This window comes from Diceros bicornis, chromosome 26 (assembly GCF_020826845.1).
Source record: "Diceros bicornis minor isolate mBicDic1 chromosome 26, mDicBic1.mat.cur, whole genome shotgun sequence".
In the NCBI taxonomy this organism is placed as follows: domain Eukaryota; kingdom Metazoa; phylum Chordata; class Mammalia; order Perissodactyla; family Rhinocerotidae; genus Diceros; species Diceros bicornis.
Genome location: NC_080765.1, coordinates 46094924 through 46118476, shown reverse-complemented (window position 1 = coordinate 46118476; position 23553 = coordinate 46094924). Strand labels below are relative to the sequence as shown.

Genomic DNA, 23553 nt, shown 5'->3' with positions numbered 1-23553 from the left:
GGAGTGAGGCTCTGCTGTTTTCAAAGATTACTTTAGCCTTTCAGAAGCCAGTTTTACTGGATGTTTTCTTCCTTCTCCTACAAAGAAGAAGACCAAATACTCCTGAAAAGTATTTCTGCAGAGAAATGCAAGATGGGTCCCCCCACGTGATTACTACCAGTCAGCACCCCAGGTGGTAACATGGCCGCTAAACATGCTTCTCACCGGGTTCTCCGCCATCAGCGGACGCAGGTTCCCTCGGTCCTGGGTTTGGAAAAAGTGGAAAAAGGGAAGTGGTGTGCCATCCCTCCATCTCTTTCAGGAAGAAGGAGCCTGTCTGAGTCCACATGTAATTTCTCCGTGTATAACTGAACCGTAAGTGGTATTTCACCTACGGAAACAAAGAGAACAACTGCTCTGAGAGATTCTGACAGGAGCAAACACCTGCACCAAATGAGAGTTTAGGAGACTCTCATTACCAAGAACCCACCACTCTCCCAGCCTCCCGCCAAGGTCCACAGGGTCTCGGGACGTCAGAGCGAGGGAGGACAGGCAGCCCCAGAGGGTCACCTCTGGGTTGTTGTTCACCACGCCTCTTGCCATCTACCAACACGAACTCTATGCATGAGGCGTCCCTGATTGTCCCTGACAATCAGTGGAGGGCCACCAAAATAATGCTAGAGGGATTCGATAGTTTCCCAGGCTTAACGTCACCTGGCAAGCAAATAACTTTCTTTTTGTTTGTTTTAAATATATAACTGCAATTCTCACACCTCATATTTAAGTCCCAAGTATCTGCTACTTTCCCAACTATCCTCTTTGACTCCATCCAAAGAGGCCTGGGGACCAGGAATACCTTTCATATGAGAGAACATACAGGGACCTGTGGTGATGGTCTAGGGCCGCTTTCTTCAGGCAGGTGAGGTTTCTAAACTGTCTGGCCTGATGGGCTGAAACGTCACCAGGGCTCCCTCCTCGGGGACTGAGATGGCGATACTGGACCCAGAGGGAAAGTCGGGCATTTCCTCCCAGGCAGGCAGAGTGCTTTCCTGGCTGAACTGGTTCACGGGGGAGGACACGGCTTTGTGGGGCTGGGGTCCTCACCGCCAGCGGCAGGGGGTCCCTGCTGTGGTTGAAGGCATGCTCAAACACCACGGCGGCCAGCACGTTGGAGGAGCGGTTGTCGTACTTTATGTAGTCCTCAAAGTCGTTCTCTGAGCGAAAGCCGCGAGCTGTGGGAGAGCAGCGGAGCCGCGCGTTGCCCAATAGTCCATTCCACTTGACACATCTAGACGTTTCAGGTCATTTTCAGATACAAGACTGCAAACTGACAAGTTTATCTAGGGCTTTGTAAACCTTTCCTAAGACTCAAGGAGGCTTTTGTTTTGGCAGAGAGACAGGCTGCCGGGAGGACCAGCAGAACCTTGCCAACCCAGCCGGCCCTGGGTTTCTGGTGAGAGCTGGAAGCAGAGCTGGCAGCAATGCCCAATCTACAACCGCCCTCCACGCGGGCAGCCACCCTGCACTGGGTTCTGTGGCCAGGGTCAGCCTCTGTCATAACCATAATAGCGTGTTTTAAAAATTTGAGTAGACACTAATGTATGGGTTATTAAACTGTTTCTCTATCACCCAGACCCCATTTCACATAAAGGGTTTTATTACTGTAATCATTTAGTGAGGGACCAAGGACTGTCCCCGAAGTGTCTGCTACACTGAATAAAACAAGCCACAAGAAGTATATGCCAAAATCAAGAGGGGAAAAAGAGGCGTAATATTTTTTATCCTGAAAGCAAACAGCTAGAAAAGGTGACTGGCACGTTTACTGGGAGTGTCCCTCAACAGGCTTCCTAATGACTTTTTTTAGAGCTGTCCTCCAAAAACCACGTCCCAGAAAAGGTTCTTGGCACTGTGTACTCAAAACGCACTTTGCCCTTGTAACTGAAGAGCTCTCCTTGGGAATGTGGATGCCTACTCCCACACGATGGGGTGCGATTCCAGAGGCCGGTGCTGCTAAAGCTGTCACACACTTTACTTCACGTGGCCCTCACAACCCTGGTCCCCGTTTTATAAGACATGACACAGAGTTGAGGGACTCCCCCACGGCGACACGGCCAGCCAGGAGATGTTGAGTCTGGACACTGGTGTGGCTCCTCACCTGGGTACATCCCTGCCTCCCGGGCCTTGAGCCCCACAGCGACTGCCTCACCTCTCATGTTGATCACCAACGTCCTCCTGGCCGTCTCTGTGATGGTCTTTACAGCATCACTCTGGGATGGGATGTAGGCGAGCTCCCAGGTATCTCCTGGAGGAGGGAAGCTGAAGAATAGGGGCAGCTCCCGGATGGACTGGCCAGGGTATATGGTGGCGTTAGGCACGTTCTCCGACTGGATCTTCAAGCGAAGCCAAATCAGGATCCCAGAAAAGAGCAAGGGCAGGAGGAGTTCCAAGACTGTCACCAGCACCTTCCGCTTCTAGAAGAGAAATGGAAACCGCATGCTGATGGAGTGCAAGGCAGAGGCACGAGGCTCATGGAGCCCCCTCCTCCAGGCTCCTCTCCTGCTCTGAGCCCCTGCCTCCCAGGGCGCCCACAAGATGGGCACACTCTTCTTCCTGCAGTGTCCCCGAGAGTTGGACGTACCTGCAAAGTGTAGTTCTTCCACAGCAGGAGCGCCAGCTTCCTGAGCACTGCCATCTTCTCACCAGAAGGGACGCTAGTTATGGACCAAAGACAAAAAGTTAGGGTGTGTGACGAAAATGTGAATTGTGAGTGTTTGGGGGAGGGCAGGGAGAGGCAGGAAGATTCAGTCCTGAGACACAAACCCTCCTCTCCATATTTCTTCTCACCTTCTTTTATACCATCTTCACTCAAAACAGCACCCCAGAGAGAAAGACGCCAGTTCTATTCTGTATGTTCAAAGAACACACACACTCTTTTAGGAAACTGACTTTGTTTCTTCCCGAAATATAAGATCAACGACAGGTTTTTATATGCAACGTGACAGCTGGAGTGGTATTCATCATTCAATAAACACTATTCAGATGTTCTCTGTAGTTTATACGAATGTGCTATTTCTTAGCAAAATATTCAGGCTGATGGAATTCCCCTCAACTGGCTTTACTCTCGACCATCATAGAACCAGTGAAACGAAACTCAGCTTAGCATCCTGGCTGTCGGGTGATTTCTAAGACTTGGAGAGGACTGTGGGGCAGAGGGGAGGACAGGCCTGGGATGGGGGCCTGCTGCCCCTCGGGGGCCCTCATTGGCTTTGTTGACCCAGGAGTAGGACACAGTAGGCAGATAGGTGGGTGCAATGATGGAGCATGCCCTCTGGCCTTGAACCCTAAGGACCAGCTTTGCCTGCTTTGACTATGGGCATTGGTATGTGAGCCTCCACATGACAGTGGTCATTCTCCTCCAAAGAAAACTATCCTATGTCACATATGAATGTTACATGTGAATCCAGCACATATGACTGGGAAAGTCTGCTGTGAGATTACCAAACACAAGTGACAGCAGAAATAAGAGCAGAGGTTTATAAAGGTTTCCCTCAATTTAGCAAAATCCATTTCACTAGATTTCAAGTGTGAGAAGCAGAAACATTGAGCCCAAAGTTCATTAGATGCTAACCTGCTAGAGAAGGAGGAGGGCTGAATTAGCTCAGGAAGAACCCACAATGCCCAGAACACGGAGGCACCACGTTCCAAAAGCTGCAGGCATGAAGGCCGAGGCGAAGACCAGGTTGCTCCGACCTAAAGTGGGCAGCAAGGGCGGCGGAGGCAAGGAGGCCCTGGAGATCCTGGTCACCGTCCACAGCCCAAGGATGTAGGTGGAGCGAGAGGAGCCCTTCACAGCTCACAGACCTTCAAGAGGGGAGAGGCCTCCGTGACTCACAGGGGAGCAGTTCTGAGTTCAATGGATCGACTCCACCTTCAGGCTGATACTAACTCAACACCATCCACCTGGCAGGTTAAGCCAGCATGAAGACTCAGACAAGCGGCTAGTAAATCATTCATCAGTTAACGCGTGCTAACACTACTGTCCAAAGAACCTGCCTCAAGACCCAGCGCACGCAGAGGGAGAGCCAGTTTTACTTTCGGCTTCAGTCAGTTGCAGATCATTTCCATTAAAGCTCTTTTTTAAATTAAACTCTTGCTTTTTTAAAAAAGATGTGTCTGTCCATATCCATCTAATAATAGTTACTCAAAATTTATGCTTTAAAGGGTAGTCAATAAATATTTGTAGAAAACACAACTGTAAGAGATTAATTTAAAATACGGCTTTTAATTAACCACGTGGTTAAAATGTGAATAAATTAAAGCTAAAATAATATGAAGTGCTATTAAGTAGCAACTTAATAAATTATCCAAATTCTTTTTAAATTAACAAGGGGGAAAAGCTATCTTAAAATCAGTTGTAGACAGTTAATAAAAGAGCAGTGATTTAATGACACACAGGAAGGCCTGTGGTTTATGAATGGTTTCTAGAAGTGGTTTAGCTAAGAGGGGAAGGCAGTGCCTGCAGCTGGGTTCAGTCATCTCCACTGTAGGTGGACAGGCGCCTGGCCTGACTGAGATGACTGAGATGAACGTTCTTCCTCTGCCAAGAGGGAAATGTAAAGGGTCACAGTTCAAAGAAGGCTTCTGGCCATGGCAGACAATTTCCTTTTCTGGAAAAGTCTAGCCAAGAAAGGACACATCTCATGCCTCATCCTGTCTCTCTAGGCCGAGGGTAGGGGGAGGGCAGAAAGACACTCTACCTTCCTACGAGGAGGCTGAGGCTGGAGGGCAGTGTCTCGAAACTGACCTGAGTCCTGGGAGAAGCTCCTGGCCGTGGTCTTCCTCCGGGCTACTGGAGGTCTGGCCGGAAGGAAGCGGCCCTGCGCAGAGGGCTCAGGGGTGGGGCCAGCAGGCCTCTCGAGTGCAGCAGGGCGGCCTTGGGGTTCTGGAACACTGATGCCTCACCTGACATCAGGAGGGGCCCAAGGCTCGCTGGCATGACTCTCCGGCACCTTTGGGCAAATGGAGGGCGCTTGAGCATAATTAGGAAAATAATCGTAAAACACCTCTCACCAAGTCAGAAAATCAAAAAGCAAAATAGATCTCAAGTCTGTTACTTAGAGCAGATCCAATAACAAATGGGGATTTAGCAAAAGAGAGACTGCAGTGGAGGCTCTTTGTTCTCTCCTGGGACATTAAAATACAGGGAGTCTTTACATTATATACTTTTATACCTATAGAGCTTCCGAATCCAGCACTGGCTTCTGGGATCATCACCTTATTAGAGAAGAAGAAACCAGGAGGAAGTACCTGGCCCAGGTGACACAGCAAGAAAGCCACAGAGCCAGGATTTGAACCTCTAAGTCCCTGTTTTTACCACGACACCACTACATCCTTGTGTATCCTAAAAGCTGTAAATATCTTTATAAAATTTGTATATATTGTTCCCAGAACACAACATTAGAAATCAAAAGGAAAAAATACCCCTGGAGCTCCACCACCTTAACAGGTATTTTATTGATTCCTGTCCCCCCACAGCACCCAGCTTGCTACTTTGTGTGTGCTCGGCTTTATATGAAGTCTCACTGAATGCTATACTTCCATCTGTTCTGTTCGAGCAAAAACGAATTTAAAGGAGGAGATTCCCGGAATTACAAAATTTGGAAAGCTTTCTGGTTACGAAAGCAAATGTACACGAGGAAAGGAAGTTAAAGTTCCTTAAAACACTTGACACCGCGGCCCAGAGAGTCTCCAGAAGTGGCAATGGCTGAGATCCAGAACCAGCCCAGGCGCATTCTACTCTAAGGCAAACACTTGGGCTCTGGCCTCTGGCAAAGCCACCCCCGCTGCTCCACAAGGGTGAGTCTGAGAAGGTCCCCCTGCAGAGGCTCACTTCACTCCTCCCTTGCAGAGCCAGAAAGGGAAGGGAAAGCTTTCTTTCTACTAAAAGGCTTGTTTGCTTACTGTTAAAATATTAAACATTACACAAATCATTGGATATTTCAATGTTTGCTTTTCAGGGGAGCAGCTGAATTGGTCCAGAGTGAGTGCATACTGCGGGCTACTAATTTCTGAGAACTCTCTTGATGGCACACAGGATTCCTCTAAAAGTTTTCCAGTAACTTTCGTTAGTTTAAGAGCGATGGGTCATGCCAGGTCCCAAGCACCCATGGTTGCGCAGGTGCCCACTGCTCAGCCACACTCTTTAGGGAATTGCGAGGAGTCCAGACACCTCCATGGCTTGATCTATGGGGTTTTTTCACTATGGGCTTGAATCTGCACTCCAATTTCTATGTGCCTGTGCAAAAGAAGTTTTCATTTCTGCATATATGGAAGAGAATGGTGTTAAGGCTTTTAGAGGGGTCACTGCTGAGCAGCCCTCAACAGCAGCAAGCAGAAGTGGACAGGGCCCCAGTGCCAGGCACACACCTCATTGTGTCATGTATTCTTGTCATATCCTGAGCTCGGTGTACCTCCTTCCATGGAAGCCTCAGTCTGCAGAGGCCTGGAGGAAGGCATGGGTGGGAAGCAGCGGGTCTTAATCAAGCCACAGGCAGACCTCCTGATGTCACACAGAGAACAGATGACCACAGCTCTGCCCTCTTTACCACAGGGGTGAATAGACAGATGGACTTGTTGGCGGCGCTGGCCAGGACTCAGCACTTTTCCTGAGGACCGAAGTGGGTGAGAACCCACCTCTGCTAGGAAGGCATTTCCTTATCGACACAGGGAATCCACAACAGCCAGCAGTATTAACGGTCTACGTGTGTACACACTGAAGAAGGCATGATAGGTACTTAATTAACATTTGTGGTAGAATCTGTGGCCTTTTAGGATACACAAGACAAAAAGCATTTATTCATCCAACAAACATTTGCCAAGTGCTTACTGTGGGGTGGGCACTTGTCCCAGGTACAAAGGACTTGGAAATGAAAATCACAATGTTCTCGATCCAAGGAGTTTGCAGTCTGCAAATGCTTGCATGTACTGTAACTGCTATAACTGAAGCCAAATAAGCATCGCGATATTCTGGAGAAGACCAGAATTCGTTGTGTGCATGTGTGTCTGTGTGTATGTGTAAGACAGAGAGCTCTGGGAAGGCTCCCAGGAGGAGGTGACATGGGAGACTGGTCTGGAGTTTCTTGTTAGTTGGGGTGGGGAGGGCATTACAAGATCATGGAGAAGTGAAAGAATGTGTGTGAGGAACAGCAAGCAGTTCTCAGTGGCTGGGGAGGGAGCAGCAGGGAATGAGCCAGAAAGGGAAGTTGACCAAGTCCTTGGATGCTGAGCCAAGAAGGGAGCTGGGGCAGGGAAAGGGGGGTGTCCAAATGTGCAGTACTGCTGCTCAAGGGTGTTTGTTTTGCTTAATCTTTTACCTAGTACCTGATCTTTCTTTTTTCGGGGGTGTACAGTAAATATGTGAAAATGTTTAACTCAATGGATTCTCCAGGTGAAATGTCCAAATATCAATAAACACTGTAAAAAACAGGCTGAAAATAGCAGGCACATTTGTAGAGTATGGTCCTGGCCAGTGAACCCCACTACTGGTCTCCAAGTGGGGTGAGCAAGACAATCTGCTGGAGTAAAGAAACGGTGAGAAATTCTACCTATAAATATTTTTCTTTAAAAATGAGAAAATAATTAGCTTTACTAATATTGAATACAAGGACAGAGCCTGGCACTCTTGCTGGCCTGTGTGTCAGCAGTCATGGGCCCATGACTGATGGAGGAGGATGGGCTCTGGGACTCAGGGGTGACAGGAGGCCCTTGCCCACTAGTTTACTTTAAGCCTCTCAGACGTGTTGGAGTTTACATGCTGCTGGATATCATGGTTGTAGTCAATTAAAAAAATAAACAAGACTCTTAGATAGCCGAAGCTTTGTAACACTTTGCAGTGATTCGGGAAGTGACCGTAAATACCTTTTGTGACATGGCGGTTCACTGGTTATCTCGTGACTTAGAACTTAAGAAGGAAATACATGTTTTCTGTCATGAAAAGTTTCAAATCTGGAGACTTTTGTTTTCAACGATAAATGACCGCAGCAGTGTGTCAGCTAGCTTATTTTTTTTCAAAGCAAATCCATTCTTTTTTTTTTTTTGAGGAAGATTGGCTCTGAGCTAACATCTGTTGCCAGTCTTCCTCCTTTTCTCCCCCAAAGCCCTAGTAGATACTTGTATGTCATGGTTGTACATCTTTCTAGTTGTTCTATGTGGGATGCCGCCTCAGCATGGCTTGATGAGTGGTGTGTAGGTCTGCACCCAGGATCCGAACCGGCGAACCCTGGGCCGCTGAAGCGGAGCGTGCAAACTTAACCACTACGCCACCGGGCTCGCCCCTAGCTTATTTTTTTAAATCAATACACTCAAATCTCTCCTTCCAAGAAAAAGGTGACAAGGTGTGAGAGTTACAGCTTTTCAAAATAATCTGTGCCAAGAACCAAGCTTTAACAAAAACGGGTATTTAGACATGCTTCCACAGTTGTGTGACTGTGTTGCCGAGGATGCTCCAAGAGCACCGTCTACACCAACACTTACACCTGCACACCCAAAGCTCTGGGACCCGGAATTCCCACCTTCCCTGAGAGCCCCTGAATATTTACCAGCCCAAATTCATCAAGAGGCCTCGCATGACTGCCGAGTGGGAGTGAGAACAAGTGCCCAGACCCACAGCACAGCCCATGTGCCTTCAGGAGGTGTATCGTGCTCCCCTGTGAACGCCTCAAGAATCAGGAACCGAAAGAAACAGAACTCAGAACCAGACCTTTAAGTGCTGGGACTTAGGTTTCACCAAGAGTTTATAAATGAGACGTAGACCTGATCACACGGCTTCCTTTTAAAAACAGCATATGTGTATATGATAGATTTTGTACCATTAATACATAGAAAAAAATTAATCATGTTCACTTTGCCTCTCATCCCTTTAAAAGGTATTTGTGTATATTTCTATGTCCATAATATTCAGGACAGTAGTATATGGCTATATTTTATAAATAAGTAAAACATATGGGGGTACATGTTCAAATTCTTTTACACATAACAGTAGATAAGAAAAAAGCTTGTGGATGACTTATGTACACAAGTGGCCCCTCCGTGGATAAGGTGGGATCAAATCCACAAGCCTCAGTCATTGTCTGAGAGCCCCACAAGGTGAGGTTCAAGGCTGTGGTCATTTGCATCTGGAGGCCCAGCTGGAGACCTAGTTTGCTGGTCTCACACTCAACACCACCACCCTCTCTGTCCAGGGTCAGGTGGCCATCTCCTTAGGATCACATGGCTCTGAATTTACACTGAAGCTCCTGGCAGGGGTTGGTGGGGTATATTTTTAAGTCAAAAGTGTGGTCCTCAGGGGGCTATCAGGAGAGAGTTCCACAAAATCTGAGCCGCCAGCTTTCCTAACCCCTGCTGCAGCCTCTGTCCCATTCCCCATCCTGCTGGCCTCTCTAGGTGTAGGAAATGAGGTAACGAGGCAATGGAGAATCCCCTGGGGGAGAGGTAACCACGGATCTTCTGTAAGGAGCAAGCCAGCAGCAAGCTCATTACTCAGCTCCCGCAAAGGGGCCTGTCTGTCCGCTGACTCCAAATCTCTTCAAACTCGGCAAACAACTCTGAGCCACTCGGGGGGACAGGCACTGACACGCCCTACACTTTCCCACGGGTGCCTGGGCCTTCTGTGATTTTGTTCTCTTGGAATAGCACCCACCATACCCGTCTCTACTTTCTGAAATCCTACCTATCGTTTCCCAGCCCAGTCCTACCCCACTGTGAAGCAGCCACTGACAACCCTAGTTCAGGGGTTCTTGTTTTGGCCACACAATGAAATCTTCTGGGGTGCTTTAAGACAGAAACTGATGTCTGAGGCCCACCCATGGAGATCCTAGGCTCTGGTCCGGACATGGGACTCTTTCCTGGGTGATTCTAAAGTGCAGCCAGGGTTGAGACCTTCTGCTCTTGTTGAAAGCCATCCCTTCACCTCTGGACGTCTGCAGCACCTTTCCCAGATGTCTCATGTGGCACTCATCTTGCTCTGTTTTATGTCAGTTACTTGTGATTAAATCATCTCTTTAGTTCCATCCTAAGTAAATCATCTCTTTAGCTCCATCCTAAGGTCCCCAAGAGCAGGGACTACGTCCAATTAGTCTTGCAATCGTGCACAGAGCCTTGCCAATCTTTCTCTCCAGAGTTCTAGAATGCTTCCCCCTCAACAGTCTCAATACAGAGGAGTCTACTGTCGTCTCAGGAAGCAGGCCTGGAGAAGAAACTGTCAACTAGGGAGTCTTACCTGGGCCTTCCCAGTGGAGACTAAGTCAAAATAGGTTCCCATGAGACTGCCTGGCACACGCACTGTGGAAGGCTAGTGTCTTTTTAAAAACAACTTGAGCTACCCTCTCTTGTTCCAAAAGGCTGTCTCCTCAGAATGGTGGCAGATCACCTTAGAGAGAGAACGATGTCATGCTCTTTGTCAGATATAATAAGCAAGCATTCAATTTAATTCTCTAAGAAGTTAAAAAAAAGAGGAGGGCAATGGCCAGGGCACCCGTTTTTACCTGTTTTCCTTTTCTCTTACATTTCCCACAACACAAATTTTCTAAAGGAAAACAGCCTTAATCTTTTCAAGTTTACAAAAGGCAGTATCAAAACGTTCTGAATCCAATGTTACAGCTGCTCAGGAGTGTAACTCTTCCACTTGCACCTTGCCTGGGTCTCTACACTGTTACATGGTCTCAGCCACTCATTTAACCAGCGTTTCTTGAGCGCCTGTCATGTGCCAGGTGCTGGCGATGTACTGGGAATGCAAGCCCCGACAAGATGCAGTCCTGCCTTCAGGGAGCTCAAAGTTCAGGAGAAAAAGGGGCAAACAAACAGAAATAATCCTAGGAAGCAACTGCTTTAATTAGGCGACGTCCAACGAAGGGAGGCGGGGGCATTCATTCACGCAACAAATATGCACCAAATATACATCTGTCCTAAGTCCTCCTGCAGGAGACAGTTCCTGTCCTCAAGAAGCTTATAGTCTACTGCGAGAAAGAGCCAATACCTATGTAAACACAAATTCATACCAAATACAGACTGACCATGGGCACCAGGGCTGTTGCAGGCCCCTCTGCCTAGACCAGGAGTTCCCCTTCCTTCTGTCCCCCAACTCCCACCACTAACAGTGGACCACTGGACCCCCATTCTGAGGCACATGGGAAGGAGAGATTTGGAGCAGGGTCGACTCCGGTATGGGGAAGCATTCCCACCCACCCCGGGAATCTCTGCAAGGAGGGATGAGCCAGCAGCATCCCTGGCGGCCCTGCCCCCGGTCCCCACCCTCGGTTCCCCAGCCTGGGACGCTGCATGGCTCCAGCAGGCAGGCGCTCAAAGTGTCTGCGGGATGAACGCCAGCGGGTCTTAATGTGGTAAATGTCTGTCCACCCTTCTCGGCTTCCCCACAAAGGATTCCGCAGCGATTCTAACTCCGCGAAGGTTAAGTTTCTCTGAGAAGGTCCGGCGTTAGGGAGTCGCCTGCGGGGATAGGGACACGCCCAAATGCTAGGGCTGGAGAGGAAGCCTGAGTCAGGGCGGCCTGGCCCTGCAGGGAGATGCACCTGATGGGCCGGCACGGGAGGGCGCGGCCAGGGCGAGGGCGGGGGCGCTGCGTGGCCGCGGGAGGGGCCGGAGTAGGCCGGCCGGGGCTGGAGGCGGCCCGCGGTGTGGAGGGCGGTCCGGGCGGGGCAGCGGCCCCGGAGCCGTGACCCCCGGGGAGAGCAAACGCGCGCGCGGCGGGTCCCGGCGCCACTCACCGACCCTCGGCGCCAGGGCGGTGGTGGCCAGCGTGCTGCCCTCTCGCGGGGGTCCCCTCCCTTGGCCCCCGGCTCCGCTCCAGCTTCGCGGCGGCCGCTGCTGACAGCTGCTAAGCGACCAAGGCGGGGATAGGGCGCCTGCGACCCGCGACCGGCAGACCTACCCGGCCGCTGGGGCTCCCGCAGGTGGCGCGCCGGCCGGCCGGCTCACGCATGCGCAGTGAGCCGCCCCTGCGGGTGCCCGTCCCGCCCTGGGACGCCCCGCCCCCGTCCGCGCCTGCGCAGTGCCCCGCGCGCCGGCGCCACGGCCGGCAGGGGGCGCGGGACGCACGGACCTGGGGGAGCGTTTGGACCCGGGAGTAGAATGGTGTTGTCCACGTGCACTTCCGAGGCGCTGAAGTAGTTGTCGCTGGAACCTCGGCCTGCGTTGGCCGTCGTTTCATTTCCCCTCAGCACTGTATTTCCTTGGTCGCGGGGCCCTTTCTCCTCACGGAGAGGGCGCGTGCCCCTCGCTCGACGGCTGCTGGGATGGGCGAGGCCTTGGGCGCGGGACGGAGGGTGAGGACCTGTCTGGAAAATGGCCATCCGTGAGGTTGGGCCGGAAGGCCTGGCATCCTGGGGTATGGCCACGGTTATGGGGCGCAGTCCAGAAGAGCGGAGAGGCCTCGGGGGGCCCGAGGCCGTGTTGGGGTCTCCTCGGGCAAGAGGGTCGCGGGTTAGGGTCGGGGTTCCCCAGAGGAGAGGGTCGCGAGTTAGGGTTACCTCGGACTAGAGGGTAGCAAGGTTGGATCGGGGTCACCCTGGCGGGAGGGTCGTGAGGCAGGGGCAGGGACGCCTGAGGCAGAGAGGGTCTCGAGGCCGGGCAGGGGTCACCTGGGTGGGAGAGTCTCGTGGCGGCGGCGGGGCGAGGGTGGCCTGGGCCGGAGTGGGCTGGGCGGGGCGGCGCGGGGCCAACAGTCGCCGCGGCCCGGCCCCCTCGGGTGCCCGAGCGCCCGGGTCTCGAGCACCGCCAGCGGCCCAAACCCGCCTGTCCGCGCTTGGCTGCCCTCGGCCCGGCCGGTGGCGGTTGCTGACAGCGATCGCTGGGCCGGAGCGGGGCGGGCCGCACCTGGGGCGCCGCCTGCTCACCGGCTGGCTCTGGTCCCCGTCTCCAGCGAGCCTCCGGGATCAGGACGCGACTGACTGAACCGTAAAGTAATGACCCGAGTCAGGAGGCTTAGTTCTCCTGCTGCCCAAAGACTCCTTATGGATTAGTGATCGAGAATCTCCATGGCCCATTTTATCTTCATAACTCCTTTTATTATCTAAAGTGGCGTTATTTGCTTGCTTGTTTGCTTTTCTTCCCTCTGCCCTCACCGGAAAGTGGGCTCCAGGAGCAAAGGGACTTTGTCTCATTCATGGCTACATCCCAGGGTCCTAGAATGCCCAGCACAGAGGAGGCGCTTGGTAAATATTTGTTGAATGAAAGAGTCACAAAGACCTGGCTTCAAATCTTGACTGGACCCCTTAACTGATGTAGACATGTCATTTTACTTTTCTGATCCTCAATTTCCTATCTCTAAAATTAAAATGGTAATAATGATAGTAATAATACCAAACTCAAAAGTATTTTGTTTTTGTAGGGTCAAATGAGAAAATGCATAAGTGCTCATCACAATGCCTGGCACATAAATGCCAAATAAATGGTAGTATAATGTGAGTACAACTAGAGATTTAGATAGCCTGGTCTTTATAATGAGCATATAGAAAGAAACAACATTTGAAGGCAATTACAGGGTGAGTGGAGGAGTGGATTATTAATGTGTTGCCAACATCTTAAAAACCCTCTCTCCGCATCATTCCTCACAAACTGCACTGCCTCCCTCCCAAGCAGAGTTTCTGTCAGAAAGCTCGGTGAACCTGACTGACTGGTCTTTCTCTTCATCCTGCCTCTTCCGCATTCAGTCTTGTTTCTTGCAAGAACTAATCCTTGCCATTTCCAACTTAAGTTGGTTACAGCTTGAAGTTTTTCCCAACCCTTTCTAAACCTGATCCCAGTTCTGCATAACCAAATCCAGGGACGGAACTGGCTGACTCAGAATTTCTCTTAGATAGAAGATATTGAAGAAGAATGACCACGCGGAACAAGACAGACAACTGCAAAGAGTACTAATTTTATATCTTTGTTCTTAATCATGTTAGGGTGTCTGCTGTTCTAATTATTATTATCATAATCATGAACTGAGAGGGTGTGAATGTTGCTAGCAAAATAAGATTGTTGTGTGCAAAGATTCCAGGCTCTGGACTCCTGTACAAAAACAACAGCCCACAGTGGGCTGATCCCTTTTGATGCTGCTCATTACTGAGAAATTCATCGAATTCCTACTCAAGACCCATCATTGAAAAAACAAACCAAACCTAGATACTCCGTCTAATCTTCTCCCTCCAAATGGAGACCCAGATAAGGGTCATGATTTGTTCAGTCACACAGTAGAGCTGAGACTGGAACCCAGGTGTTCAGGTTCTCCGGCTCTTTAACACTGGTGCATAAGTTACTCGACATTCGTATACCATCAATATGTGCTGAAAAATTGCACGGTATACTCCTTGGGGCTACCATGGCTCAGACATTTCTCAGGATTGATGGCAAAAGTTAAAGTGGATGGTGACACTCACAAACAAATCTCATGGCTTTATGAAAGGCAGTAAACTTAGTCATTACACTAGTTGGCTGGTATTTATAGATATATAGATATATACAGTATATATATGCATTTTTTGAATGAAACCAGTTAGTTCCTATATATGTATTTTTTTGTACGGTAGTGCCCAAGTTGCTGGTATTCAATGCAGAGTTTAGAATAAGGCTTCTGCAGTTGCCCATAGGAACAATGTTATCATTGGATGCATTCTAGACCAAGGGCTGTACACTGCTACTTCATTCAGTGATTGAGAGCCATTACATTGTTGTGGTTAAAATTGGTTATGGACTCTGGCCACACAGCCTGCAATTGGATCCCAGCTTTTAATGTCTTACTTCACCTTTCTGTACCTTGGTTTCCTTGTGTAAAATGGGGATCATATAGTACCCAATTCACGGGATTGTTGTGAGGATTTGACACATCAAAACATATAAAATACTTAGGGGGTGCTTAGCACTTAGCAAGGGCTCAGTTTCCAGTTTTGGGGAGATTATGAGCAAAACCTTCTATAATCATTTGTGTACAGGTTCTTTTGTAAAAATAAAATTTTTACATTTGAAAATGAAAATTCTCATTTTTCTTGGGTAAAAACTTAGGAATGGGATTGTTGGGTTGTATGAAAGTGTATGTTTATAAGAAACTGCCAAAGTATTTTCCCAAGTGGCTGTGCCATTTTGCATTGCCACTGGCGATATATAAGAGTTCTAGTTGCTCTGTAACTTTGCCAGCACTTTTTAAAAAATTTTAGCCATTCTTGTAGCTATGTAGTAGTATTTTATTGTTCACATTTGCATTTCCCTAATGGCTAATGATGTTGAGCATCTTTTCATGGGCTTATTTGCTGTACATATATCCTTTTTGGTGAAGCATCTTCAAATTTTTTGCCCATTTTTTAAAAACGGGTTGTTTGCTTACTGTTGAGTTTTGAGAGTTGTATATATTCTGGATACAACTCCTTTGTCAGATAAACGATTTACAAATATTTTCTCCAGTCTCTGGCTTGTCTTTTCATTCTATTAACAGTCTTTTGCAGAGGGTTTTTAATTTTGAAGTCCAATTTACCAATTTTTATTTTATGCTTTTGTTAATGCAAGGTCACAGATATTCTCCTGTTTTTTTTCCTAGAAGTTTTATAGTTTTAGGTTTTGCATTTAGGTCTATGCTCTATTTTGAACTAGTTTTGTATAATGATTGAGGTATAGATCAAAGTGGTGTTTTTTCCCCATACATGTATTCCAATTGTTCCACCAACATCTGTTAAAAAAACTATTCTTTTTTCATTGAACTGCACCTTTGTCAAAAATTGACAATATTTGTGTAGGTCTATTTCTGGACTCTCTTTTCTGTTCCGTTGATGTGTGTTTATATTTGATCTTTTAGCCCAGGGTTTGGCAAACTTTTTTCTGGAAAGGCAGATTTTTTAGGCTTTGCATACCAAGAGACAAAATTGAGGATATCATAGATACTTGTTATATAAGGGACAAAAAAATTTCCACAAAGTCTTTATTAGTGAAATTCAATATATTAATTGAATACAGTTTTTTTGTAATATGTATCTACTAATGAGAAAAATAGAGTTCCTTTTTATGGGATAACATATTGCTTAGCTGGGGTTCAAAGGTAGTGTTCTCTATCATCAATATTGATTGCAAATGTTTGTCTGTTAATACTGATCTGTAACGAGATTTTGTGTATTTCACCATGAATATATGATTTTAGTTGAGTGCATTCATGGCTTGAAAGGCATTGATAGAATTCTATTAGTTTCTTCTCTTGATATTTGCCTTTTAACATGTCATTACATTACAGAATAATCACATCCAATTGAAGGTTAGGTGGAAGCTCCTCGATTGCACGGTTAAATGGATTTTGAAATATGAAAAGTTCCTTTGCACTTACATTGAAGTCTGAAAAAGTGCTGCTGGAACAGTATTTTGAGCTTGGAAGATGTATTTGCTGCAAATTTGTGTGGGAATGGAGATTTCACTTCTTGTTTTATCGTTTGACAGTATGGGAAGTGCTTAAAGCAGGTGTCCATTACTTGTGATCCAAACGACATTGGTTCTCATCAAAATGACTGTACCACAGAATAAATTTCACATACACACTGTAAAAGCTAACTTCAGAAGCTATTCAGTGTTCAGAAATAGCCGTTGGGTGCAGTTCTTCCAACCATTTAAAGGTATCAAAACCATGCTTAGTTTGCAGGCTGTAGAAAAATGGGTAGTGGGCTGGATTTGACCCATGGGCTGTAGTTTGCCTGCCTGTGCCTCAGCTAATACCATATTGTCTTGATAGTGTAGCTTTATAATAACTCTTGAAATGAGGTAGTACAAATCCTCTACTTTTATTCCTTTTTAAAAATTTTTTTGGTGAGGAAGAGTGGCCCTGAGCTAACATCTGTTGCCAGTCTTCCTCTTTTTGCTTGAGGAAGATTGGCCCTGAGCTAATATCTTCCTCTACTTTTGTATATGGGACACTGCCACAGCATGGCTTGATGAACAGTGCGTAGGTCCGCGCCTGGGATCCAAACCCACAAACCCCGGGCCACCGAAGCGGAGCACACAAACTTAACCACTATGCCACTGGGCTGGCCCCTATTCCTTTTTCAAAATGATTTTGGCTATACTAGTCCCTTTCCCATTTCATGTGAATTTTGGTCAACTTGTTGATACCTACAAAAGTTACTGCAGAGATTATGATTGGGATTGCACTGAATCTATAAGTCAGTTTAAGGAGAACTGATAATATTGACTATTCCAGTCTGTGAGTATCATATATCTTTCCATTTATTTCATTTTTTAAAAGCTTTAATTAGTGGTCTTTCATCAGCATATGGATTCTGCACATATTTTTTTAGATTTATTCCTAAGTATTTCATTTTTTTGGTATTATTGCAAATGGTACTTAAAAAAACTTTGGGCTTCCATTTGTTCTGTACTAGTATATGGAAATACGATTGATTTTTGTATATAGACCTTGTCTCCTGTGACCTTACTAAACTCACTTATTTGTTGTAGAATTTTTTTTGCAGGTTTCTTGGGACTTCCTACATAGAAAATCATGTCATCTGAGAATAGAGACACGTTTATTTCTTCTTGCCTTATATTTTTTATTGTATATCTTTCATGTTATGTTTTTGTCTGGCTTTGGTATCAGGGTAGTGCTGACCTCATAAAATTAGTTGGGAAGTAGTCCCTTCTTTTGTATTTTCTGGAAGAGATTGTATAGAATTAGTATTATTTCTTCCTTTAATATTAGAGTTTGTCAATAAAACCATCTGAGCCTGGGTTTTCTTTCTTGGAAGATTATTAACTGCAAATATAATTTCTTTAGTAGATATAGCACTATTCAAGTTACCTATTTCTTTTTGTTTTTCCCTGAGTCAAACCCCTGACTTTATTTTTTTATTTTATTTTATTTTTGCTGGGAAAGGTTCACCCTAAGCTAACATCTGTTGCCAATCTTCCTCTCTTTTTCTTTTTTTTCCTCCCCAAAGCCCCAGTACACAGTTGTATATTCTAGGTGTAAGTCCTTCTAGTTCTTCTATGTGGGCCATCGCCACAGCGTGGCTACTGACAAATGAGTGTTGTGGTTCCATGCCTGGGAACTGAACCCAGGCTGCTGAAGCAGAGCATGCCAAACTTGAACCACTAGGCCATCAGGGCTGGCTCGACCTATTTTTTTTTGAGTGAGTTTTGGTAGTTTGTGTCTTTCAGGGAATTGGTTTGTTTCCTCTAAATTGTTGAACAAATAGACATGAATTTTCTGTTATTGATAATATTTTTTCAGTTTATTTGAAATGCTATCTTTATGACATACTGAATTCCCATATATACTTGGGTATATATATAGATTCTTCTACTTTTTTTACTGAGTTGTCTGTTACTATCCTAGTAAATATTGTTTTAATTAAGTTATATAACAATGTATTTTAATATTTGGATAGTCTCTGGTCGTTATCGATCTCTTTCAGAATTTTCTTGGCTAATCTCACACCTTTATCCTTCATATGGGCTTCAGAATCGGTGTGTTTTTTTTTTTTTGCTGAGGAAGATTCTCCCTGAGCTAACGTCTGTTGCTAATCTTCCTGTTTTTTTGCTTGAGGAAGGTTAGCCCTGAGCTAACATGTGTGCCAATCTTCCTCTATTTTTCATGTAGGTCACTGCCACAGATGGCTGATGAGTGGTGTAGGTTTGCGCCCAGGATCTGAACCCGAGAACCCAGGCTGCTGGGTGGAGTGTGCCGAACGTTAACCACTCAGCCACAGAGCTGGCCCCCAGAATCAGTTTTTTAAAATCTTGTTGATATCTTTATTGGGGTTATGTAAAATTTGTAGATTTATTTAGGAGAGTTAATATCTTAGCAATATTGACTCTTTGTACACAAGGACAAGGTATGTTTCTCCATTACTCAAGCCTTATTTTATGTCTCTTGATAAAAGTTTTACAGTTTTCTTCATATAGGACATATAGGCATATTTCTCATTATATTTATTCCTAAATGTTTTCTTCTGGTGTTACTGTTGTGAAAGTGATCTTTTCCTCGAATATATTTTTCCAGCTGATTTGTTTGTAGGAAAGCTATTGATTTTTTTAATACTAATTTTGTAACCCGCCACCTTACCTTACCTTTCACTGTTTCTTATGGTTTTTCAGTTGTTCTTTTGGCTTTTCTATGTATACAATTTCACAATTTACAATTGTGCAAATAATCACAAATTAGTCCCCTCTTTACCTATGTTTAGGCCTCTTGATTCATTCTATCATCTAACTGTAGTAGCACAGGGCCACCAAGAGCTCATATAGCAAACTGTGCCTGTGGAGGAATTGCCAAAATGTGACACCCACTAATTAGATAAAGGCACCTCCTGTGGGCGGACCAATTAGTTAAAGGTATCCCAACTGTGCAGACCAATTGCATAAGGTACCCCTCTGAGTGGACCAGTTAGCAAAGGGCTCTCTTTCTGCCAATTGACCCAGCCTTGTGCCAGGATAAATGGAGCACAGACGATGTCAGCCTCCACTCTTATCATCTTGGCCAGGTGCCCTTATGTGAGGAACAGCCCTCATAACTGGACCCAATGGCTCCGGGTTAGCATTTCCAGAACAATGTTAGAAAATAGTGTTGCAGCTGGCATTCTAGTCTTGGTTCTGTCTTAACTGTGAATTCTTATAGTAGTCACCACAAATATCTTTGCTTTTGATTTGAGATACATATTTTTTTAGTATGTTATAGACAAATCTTTTTCTAAGGTTTAAAAAAAAAGTCCAGGAATAGATGGTGAATTTTGTCAAATGCCTTTTTGGAATTTATTGGCATAGTAATATGGTTTTGTGTGTGTGTGTGTGTGTGTGTGAGGAAGATTAGCCCTGAGCTAACATCTCATGCCAGTCCTTCTCTTTTTGTTGAGGAAGATTGGCCCTGGGCTAACATCCGTGCCCGTCTTCCTCTATTTTATATGGGACAGCACCACAGCATGGTTTGACAAGCGGTGCTTTGGTGCGTGCCTGGGATCCGAACCTGTGAACCCCGGGCTGCCGAAGCAGAGCGTGCACTTAACTGCTATGCCACAAGGCCAGCCCCTAATATGTTTTTAATCCTTCGACTAATCAATATGGTGAATTATACTAATAGATGTCATAATAGTAAAAATAGTGAATCATTCCTATATTTCTATGATGAATTTCCCATTTGCTCATAGTGTATTTTTCCTCTAATGTACTTCTGGATTCTTTGTGTTATCAAGGATTTTTATGTCTTCTTCTCTTCGATGAGAATGGGCTTTAGTTAGTTTGTTTAAATGCTATCATTGTCAGATTTTGTATCTCTTTTATGCTAACCTGATTTCTAAAAGTTGGAAGTTTTGTATCTTTATGTTTATGGATCAGTTTAAATAGCATCAGAGTGATCTGTTGCTTCTAGCTGAAAACAACTCACCCATTTGGGTTATTTGCATTTGCACTGCTCAGAGGGCTCTTTGACAAGTTTCTCCATTTCTTCAGTTTATTTAAAGAAATATTTAGGTTTTTAAAAATCTCTTCCTGTATTAAGTTGGTAATTTCTATTTTCCTAGATAATCAACCCACCCCAGACCAGTTGACAAATTTATTAGCAGAGAGTTAAACAAAGTGGTTAATTTTCTATGCATCATTAGTTATTTTTCTTTTTTTATTCTTTTTTTTTTTGTGAGGAAGATCAGCCCTGAGCTAACATCCATGCCAATCCTCCTCTTTTTTTTTTTTTTTTTGCTGAGGAAGACTGGCCCTGGGCTAACATCTGTGCCTGTCTTCCTCCACTTTATATGGGACGCCGCCATGGCATGGCCTGACAAGCAGTGCATCAGTGTGCATCTGGGATCCGAACCCGGGCCGCCAGCAGTGGAGCGCGAGCACTTAATCACTACACCACAAGGCCGGCCCCTTCCTTTTTTATTCTTAATTAATGGTCAGTGTGTTGGCTCCCTTTTTGTGTTGACTTGATGTAATAGGGGATTATTTATTGTAGAGGTTTTATCCCTACCTATCAGTACTTCTTTCCCTATTCTAATTCAAACTTTCTACTGTAAAACAATATCTGTGTTTCTAAGAAATTTAGAGTTAAGAAAACATATTAAGAAACAATTCTTTCAGTGGAAAAGGGTTGTTGTAGACTAGAGCTAGTCATGTGTACTGTAATAGTCATCCTTTTCTTGCTAGAATTTCAACCATGGTATTTTAAAAGTACTTGTAAACGTATAACTACATAAACTGGGCATTTGATTACATCTAGCTTTTGCTTAAGAGGTACCGCCTTTATTTTCTGTCATCAACAGCACTATCATTAAGCTAAAGCATCACATACATCCTTAACATCCCTAACAGTGGATGATAAAGATGCTAATGACCTATAAGAAACTCTTACAGCTGTGTCTGCACAGAGCTGGTTCCTTGAACCTGTTTAACCAGTTATGGTCTGTGTAATAAAAAAATCACACATATTTCTAATTAATTGATTTTTAATTTATGTGGGTTTTTAAATTTCTAATTTAATAATGAAGGAATTTAGGATTAAGAATTTTCCTGTTGATACAGTTTTTACAATACAGTTTTTTTTAATAGACTTTATTTTTTTAGAGCAGTTTTAGATCACTATTGACCTCCTTTTCGTATGGTGCACATTTTGATCCCAAGGATGATTTGAACGCGCACTTTTAAGTCAGAATTATACCAACAATGATAAATTTCCATCCAGAAAGTATTTTCAACAAGAACTCCACTAAGCTAATTGCAGTGAACCATATCAGTACCTCAGTCATTGTTTGGAGTCAAGGGCCAAGGCTTCTAGAAGCAGTAAACTGAGGACCTGAATGACCTTATCTGTGGTAAGAAACAGAACTCTATGGCTGCCATCCAGACTCAAGTTCTGTGGTTGGACAGAGTATCTGGTTTTAGTTCCTAGCCTAGGGAGCCAACATAATGTAAATTGACTGGCAGCTGACTGATCTTTTACTGGAATTTTATTTCCAAAGGGGAAAAAAAGTTTAATAGACAAAATCCTGTAATTGCTCAACCCCTAAGTTAATCCCTAGATACTTCCCAAAACCACCCCAATAGGAAGTGGGCTACTGAGATGCTGCAGCTGCTCAGAAGGGGCATTGTCTCCAGTTCCCTTCTCTCGAGGGCCGTGACAGATGGTGGATACAACCAGTTTTCCTTCTTCCAATGTGTGTTGGATGACTTGGGTGGTCATATTCTCATTTTTTAGCCCAAAGTACCAGACCCTGGGCAGGCACATCTGGACCAGAACCAGAGGAATGTATATCGCCCAGACAGCCTCGCCTTGATGCTGGATGCAGAAACCACACAAAACCTAGTAGATCTTCTTTTGGAGAGGGAACGAGTATGTTTTCTTTGTACATAGATGGCTTATTATATAAGGCAGAGAAGTTTTGAAATTTTATATGCAGGAAGGATTTCTTTTTTCCGGGCAGCAAAGGAGGTATGCTTTCCTCCGCCGCCCCACCCCGTTTTTTCTTTTTTTAGGAAGAATAGCCCTGCACTAACATCTGTTGCCAATCTTCCTCTTTTTCTTTTTTCTTTCCAAAGCCCCAGTACATAGTTGTGTATCATAGTTGTAGAGTTGTATCTCTTCTGTGTGGGAAGCCGCCTTAGCATGGCTTGATGAGTGGTGAGTAGGTCCGCGTCCAGGATCCAAACCGGCGAACCCCGAGGCGCCGAACCAGAATGCAAGATCAACTGCTATGCTACTGGGCCAGCCCCTCCCTCCCCCTTTCTGCTGGTAATAGGAAGTTTCTTTGTATGTGTATATGTCTATGAGGGGTAAGCATTCCATATGGTTCAGGAGGTGCTGACCCCTTCTCCCTCATTTTCACTGCCTGCCTGCCACCTGCCACCCTGCTGGGACCCAAGCTAAGCCAATCAGAGTCCTTTTGGGAAATTTCCTGAAGCTGCCAGGAAGGAGACACTCTTCTCTCTGGGATGTTTGATATAAGCCTAGAGCTCCTGGTATCCATCTTGGCCCCCATGTGTTTAGAGACTGACTGCCTGACAAAAGGACACACAGAGGAAAATAGAATGGAGAGAGACAAACCCTAGTTATATTATTTGAACACTTGGATTCTACTGTGTTCTGTAGCTTATTCCACTTTGGACTTCGAGTTATGTGAGCAATAAATCCTCTTCTTTTTTTTTTTGGTTTTTTTTCCTTGGCTTAAGCTAGGTTGAGTTGGACTTCCGTTACTTATAACTGAAAGAATTCCTACCTGGTATTTCAATTTAATTTCATGACTTGGACTAGGCTGGTAGCAGAGATAAGGAAAGAAGTGGATGGCTTTGAGATATATGTCAGAGACGGAATCATTGAGACTTACTGATAGATTTGGTATGATAGGTGAAGGAAAGAGATGATCAAGATTTTTGGCTTAAACAACTGGTATAGACTTACCATTTATTGAGCTGGATAGTAGAAAAGGCATGGAGAATACAATCAAGAGTACCTTTGAGGACACATTAGGTTTGAGATGCCTATTAGATTCAGTGCCCACTGCAAGTATTTTCTTAGGAAAGCTACCCCATTCCAGTTATTTGGAATAATTTCAGCACTGGTTGCAT

At 45.4% G+C, this 23553-nt stretch overlaps 2 protein-coding genes across 8 annotated transcripts in view; one reads left to right on the top strand and one right to left on the bottom strand.

The window, feature by feature from the left end:
• ABCA3 (ATP binding cassette subfamily A member 3) overlaps positions 1-11935 on the bottom strand; it is a 49606-nt gene extending 37671 nt beyond the window's left edge. For 2 of the 7 annotated variants that reach the window (XM_058570279.1, XM_058570283.1), the window contains exons 1-7: positions 11760-11934; positions 4784-4988; positions 3608-3840; positions 2618-2690; positions 2186-2450; positions 1084-1211; positions 205-370 (exon numbers count right to left, since the gene is read on the bottom strand). In XM_058570279.1, coding sequence (XP_058426262.1) covers positions 205-370; positions 1084-1211; positions 2186-2450; positions 2618-2671 — 613 coding nt within the window. In that variant the 5' untranslated portion in view covers positions 2672-2690; positions 3608-3840; positions 4784-4988; positions 11760-11934. Of the gene's footprint in view, positions 1-204; positions 371-1083; positions 1212-2185; positions 2451-2617; positions 2691-3607; positions 3841-4783; positions 4989-10255; positions 10406-11759 lie in introns of those variants that run through there. The other 5 variants (XM_058570281.1, XM_058570285.1, XM_058570280.1 and 2 more) reach the window with 5 other exon arrangements.
• Positions 11936-12118: 183 nt separating this feature from the next.
• The window catches only part of LOC131422039 (ATP-binding cassette sub-family A member 17-like), a 123367-nt gene continuing 111932 nt past the window's right edge, over positions 12119-23553 (top strand). Inside the window, 1 exon segment of the mRNA XM_058568892.1 lies at positions 12119-12317. The gene's annotated coding sequence lies outside the window, so the exon portion shown is untranslated.